The 5,000-nt window shown below is 42.0% G+C and overlaps 1 protein-coding gene across 2 annotated transcripts in view; it reads left to right on the top strand.

Moving 5' to 3' along the window:
* Window positions 1–5,000, top strand: part of LOC138026072 (coiled-coil domain-containing protein 175-like) — a 27,053-nt gene that overhangs the window by 19,694 nt on the left and 2,359 nt on the right. Inside the window, exons 21-25 of one of the 2 annotated variants that reach the window (XR_011127221.1) lie at window positions 1,693–1,772; window positions 2,024–2,166; window positions 2,634–2,647; window positions 2,985–3,087; window positions 4,193–4,236. Coding sequence is in view for 1 of the 2 variants with exons in the window: in XM_068873262.1 (XP_068729363.1) it covers window positions 1,693–1,772; window positions 2,024–2,166; window positions 2,634–2,643; window positions 2,985–3,087; window positions 4,193–4,236 (380 nt within the window). In the remaining variant the exon portion in view is untranslated. Of the gene's footprint in view, window positions 1–1,692; window positions 1,773–2,023; window positions 2,167–2,633; window positions 2,648–2,984; window positions 3,088–4,192; window positions 4,237–5,000 lie in introns of those variants that run through there. The other variant, XM_068873262.1, reaches the window with a different exon arrangement.

The raw sequence follows: 5,000 nt of genomic DNA, 5'->3' as shown, positions 1-5,000 counted from the left end.
TAGGGACTCGGTCAACTCTAAAGACCGTGGCTCACGATGAAAGTCTTAGCCGCAATGGGCTCTTTGCAGGATAGTGACCACATGATACAAAAACCGCCATACTGGAACGCAAATTGCGTACTGGGACATCTAAAACAAAGCTAGTTAATCTAAATTTTCTTTGTTTTAGATGTCCCAGTAGGCAATTTGCGTTCCAGTGTGGCAGTTTTTGTACCATGTGATCACAATCCTGTAAAGGGCCCATTTCAAGACAATTGTATGGGGTGTCAAAAAAGTGCTTGCACAGCTGTCCTCCTTTTATGTCCAAGAAAAAACCAGAACTGAAAAACGCTCCCCTTGCAGACTAACTCGCTGGTTGAAATTCGGTTTGCCCGTGGTTCGTTTTTGTGGCAGTGCACCACTGCACAGTAGGTAACCGGGTTGTAAGAGTGTAAGAGCGTAGTGCCAATTGGCCCGCAGCGCGTGCATAAGACACGAAAATAACCAGGTCTGGTGGAAGCGTGCTTGAGTTTCAACAAAATAAGCCCCAAAATCGGCAAAAATCTGTGACGCTGATGAGTAACAAGGCAGCTGCTATTTCCAAAACGATGGAATTACCTGGTGATAAATAACCTCGTCTAAGAGAGTAAATTTTTGACTTCGCAGAAACAATGGTCAACCTTAGTAGTTGGCCGATTGTGATCTTTGTTTTGAATTCGCACATTTCTTGTCAAACTTTATAACACTTGAAAGAAAAAAAAACAAACTAACAAAAACAAAAAGCCGGTATCTTGCCATCATTTTGACACGGAGGTATCGCTTGTTTCGCGAGTAAACACGCAAGGTAACTTGATCACGGCGCCCGCTGAATTCGATGTCACTTTCGATTTTGCGACTTACTTGTGCAGCCAAAAGTACAATAGAAAAATTGAACGTAGCAAAAATCTCCCAAAATGTTTTTCGCTGATGGTACCTTTTTGTGTTCGCGGCTCAAAATTTGTTGTTTTCATGTCGCAAATTTTGTTGCTGATGTCAAAATATTTATTCTCGATAGACCGTCCTGAAAAGTTCCTTTTGTTCTTCCCCAAAACTGTGTATCAATATTTATTTACTCTTTCATCAATATTTGTTTTGCACGAAGCAGGCTAACAAATCTGTACCTTGCCTTTTTTGAGCGTTTAAATAGAATTTTCGGTCCTATGTTTCTGTTACGTGGAATATCTTTGAGGTCACCCATCCAGATACTAACCCCGCCGGTTAGAGATTAACTTCAAGGAACGTTTGTATGAAGATGCTGTCAGACGCTCAGAGTGCACGCTTAAACTTGTAGTGGAAAAGATGTTGTGAGGGAACTTAAAAATGATCAATATGTCAGCCTCGAAGCCAATGTTTCTCGATTCCCTTTTATGTTCTTCAGTCTTTCTGGGTTTATAATGATACACGGTACCAAAACAATTTCTTGCACTATTAGAGCTACATATGAGGCAAAGACAACTTGAATCTCCTGGAAGACAAAACGCAGCTCAGTTGACAATATGGAATAAAGCGCTGTGTTACTGCACTACCACACGTACGCAATGCGTGCCTATTTGTAATCATTGTTTTGCATGTTTTTGTAGGCGTCGATTTTGAAACCAATAAGGAAACAATAATCTTGTCATCCAACCAAAATAACTTGTGTGCGCTGAAGGAAAGATACTGTTCATCTTGCAGATCTGAAAAATAAGAAGGCAAGTTTGGAGACATCTGTCCAGCGTGCCCAGAGGGACGTGGAAAAGTTAGCCGAGCCACAGGTTGAAAAAAACAGTTATTTCTAGTTGTTACAGTTCACATTAACAGGCTGTGGAAAAAGTGATCACATTCAAGTTTGCTGCGTTATAACTTGCTGCACTGTAACTATCCCTTAATTAAAGGCTAAAGGTTAGAAGGGTCGAGCGCAAGCTCAACTAGTTCGAGAAGCGAAATTTTGGTGTAGTTCGCCCTGACGAAGGGCTAAAGTCAGCTTAGAAATCTTTCTTAGGGTTGTTTATTTACCTTTGGTTAGACCCGGTTGCACCGGAAGTTGCGTGAAAGGCGAGTTGAGGCTTTGGGGCAGCTAAAGAGCCAATCGGAGGAGGTTAAAAAGATTGAAATGTCGATCTTTTCTTCCGGTCAGAGGCTTGGTGCGGTGCTCAAGGAAAACCGGAGGTAAGACTTCTTCTAACCCGTTTAAGTTTGAACTTGGACATCATGTGTTTAATTGCGGTATTTTCTCCAAAGGAGCATTTTAAATGATTAATTCTATGAGAGGTAGCCGCTGCCAGTAAAACTCCGTTTGTGAATTATGGTTCATCGTTGCTTCTATTTTATGACGATTTGGACGACTTTCTCTATGGTGGATAGATAAGTGAGGAAACTGCTGACGAAGTTAGTGCTGTCATTTACCCCAGACTTTCACTTGCGCCTACCTCTATTAACACCGGTTTTCCACGCAATGATCATTCCTCTGTAGCAACACAAGGTTTACTTTTGCTATCAAATCGTTGAGAACGGGCGACCAAAAAGTTGTGCTTGTGTTTATCTCAGTCATAAAGCTATGTGGAGGGCTGAATATCACGGCAACCGTGTAAGAGCATAATTTAACATTCTCGTTTTCTTTTTCATGTTGGGACAAGGTTCAAACAGGTAGGTGAGCATTTCAGTGGTTATCATTCTTTTTTGATCAAGAAAAAGTTCGTGAGAGTCAGTGTAGCCTCGAAAAGGACTAAAAAATATGATATCAGCTGGATTGACATGATCGGATAGAGATGATCTCGCTTACCCCACTTGTAACCTCCTGATAAACGTTGCGAATTATTATTCATTCCTTTGTGTAAAAATAGCTGATCAGGTCATTGGATGTGCGTCGACGGTAGATGGACTGATGATCCACACTTGTTATTAAAGAGGAGCGTTCCTGTTAACCCGTTTCTGTGTTAAAAACGCTGTGGAAGCAACATAATTTTTTGTCGATTGTTTTTTCTCAGGCCATTAAGCAACTAGAAGAGGAGATTGAAATCACACAAAAGACAATGATTGCAAACACTGGAACAAAACACTTGCTGGATAAACAGCTATTGGATTTTAGGGGTAATTCGTCGTCTTGTTTTCAATTCAATTCTCAATCCTCTTGTTTTATGACTTGGTAAAAGAACTGCCGATAATAAGATTATTTTTTTGTTGGTGCTCGAGCCACCAGAGTTCCGATAACCTAGCAGTCTGGTTGGTTCCAGCAATTGACGAAATTAGTGGAGGGATTTGGCATCGTTTTGCGTGAAACGGGAAACAGCAGGCTGTTGCTTGTCAAAAAAGCATGAAAATAGCCCATTTCCGAGTTGCTGTTTGCCTCAGTTGCAAAGCGAGTCCTGGTGCACAACCATTCAAATGGAAACGAGTTGCGTATTCTCGGTTTTCACATGACGTCACGACCGCCATGTTGGTGCCCCTAAACAAAGAAAAGGCGGCCATGTTGGTGCCCCGACCAAATCCTCCGGGAATTGAACTCTATTATTATGCAAACGCTTCCTTTTGTTTTCGTTGAAAAACATGCCTGTTGATCACGTGAGTGAAAACCAACAATTCTTATGCAAATCAAACTCATTTCCCTTACAATAGTTGAGCACCAAGACTCACTTCGAAACCGAGGCAAACAGCAACTCGGAAATGGCCCATTCTCTTATTCGACTAGCTTTTTTAGAATGACAATTGATGGTTTTCATCTGACGTCACGACGGCCATGTTGGATGGCAAGAACAATAACCTGTGTCTCCTCTGGGAACTAAACTTGATTATTATGCAAATTCTGCGAAAATAAATTGTATTGTATTGCCATCCAACATGGCCGCCGTGTCACGTGGGTGCAAGCCATTATTCAAGATGGAGGCGCCCGGGAAATTTAAAAACAAAAATAGGCGATCCTAAAACTTATTTATTTCGGCTACATACGCTTTCTTTCAAATTTAGTTTGAACAAATTTGACTTTAATGTTATTTCCGGTGATTTGAAGTCATTGGAAACGAGGTTCCCTTCAAGCTTCTTTGCAGGGCACAATTCAAACCTTGCGGTTGGTATTTAATCGTGGCTTTATGTCAGTGAACAACAACGGCCTGATGTCCAGATCAGGGGCTTTCATAGTTGATGACCCGGGCCACATTTCCAAGATAAGCCAAATTATTGACTGGACTTAATCTTGTAGGAACGCTACATGAAAACTGGAGAGAAGACTTTCTCCTTGATAAAGTAAGTCGGTTGTTTTTCTTGGTTAGCTCCCCGCACACTTGAAGTTCTAAAGTAGGAAGCAGGGTCGAAAAAAAACAGATTGACAGTAGGCAATCATTGTTAGTCACTTAAGGCCGTCATAACACAAGCTTCGCCTCTAAAGGATGAAAACACGGGCGACCAATTCAATGTTGGTTTTTACTTTACCAATGATGGACGGAGCGCGCTATAGTTTGTGTCCATATATCCGTGACTCGGCTAATTTCCCTTTTACTTATGGCCGTTTCAAGCTTTTTTAAGAAACACTTTCAAGCAGTCCACATATGGTGGAGAGGACAGCCAGACCAAAACACTGGGCTAACCCTGGCGTTCTATGAGAGATTAGTGCGTCTGTTCTTTACAACCTCGTTCCCAGGAAGGAAGAGAGAGGACCGTGGGAACGAGGTTGTGTTCTTTAATGACCCACATAACAAGGCTCGCGGAGGAGCTTAAACACGCGCGTTTTTAAGACGCGGACGGCAATCCACAGATCACTTCCGGTTGCCCTCCGCGTCTCAAAAAACGCGCGTGCTTAAACTCCCTATTGCTGGTTTTCACTCACGTGATCATCAGCCATGTTTTTCAACGAAAACAAAAGGAAGCATTTGCATAATAATAGAGTTAAATTCCCGGAGGATTTGATCGGGGCACCAACATGGCCGCCTTTTCTTTGTTTAGGGCACCAACATGGCGGTCGTGACGTCATGTGAAAACCGAGAATTGCTTATCCGAGAACACATGGAAGT

Source organism: Montipora capricornis, chromosome 12 (genome assembly GCF_036669925.1).
Source record: "Montipora capricornis isolate CH-2021 chromosome 12, ASM3666992v2, whole genome shotgun sequence".
Lineage (NCBI taxonomy): Eukaryota > Metazoa > Cnidaria > Anthozoa > Scleractinia > Acroporidae > Montipora > Montipora capricornis.
This window is presented reverse-complemented; position numbering and strand designations above follow the sequence as displayed.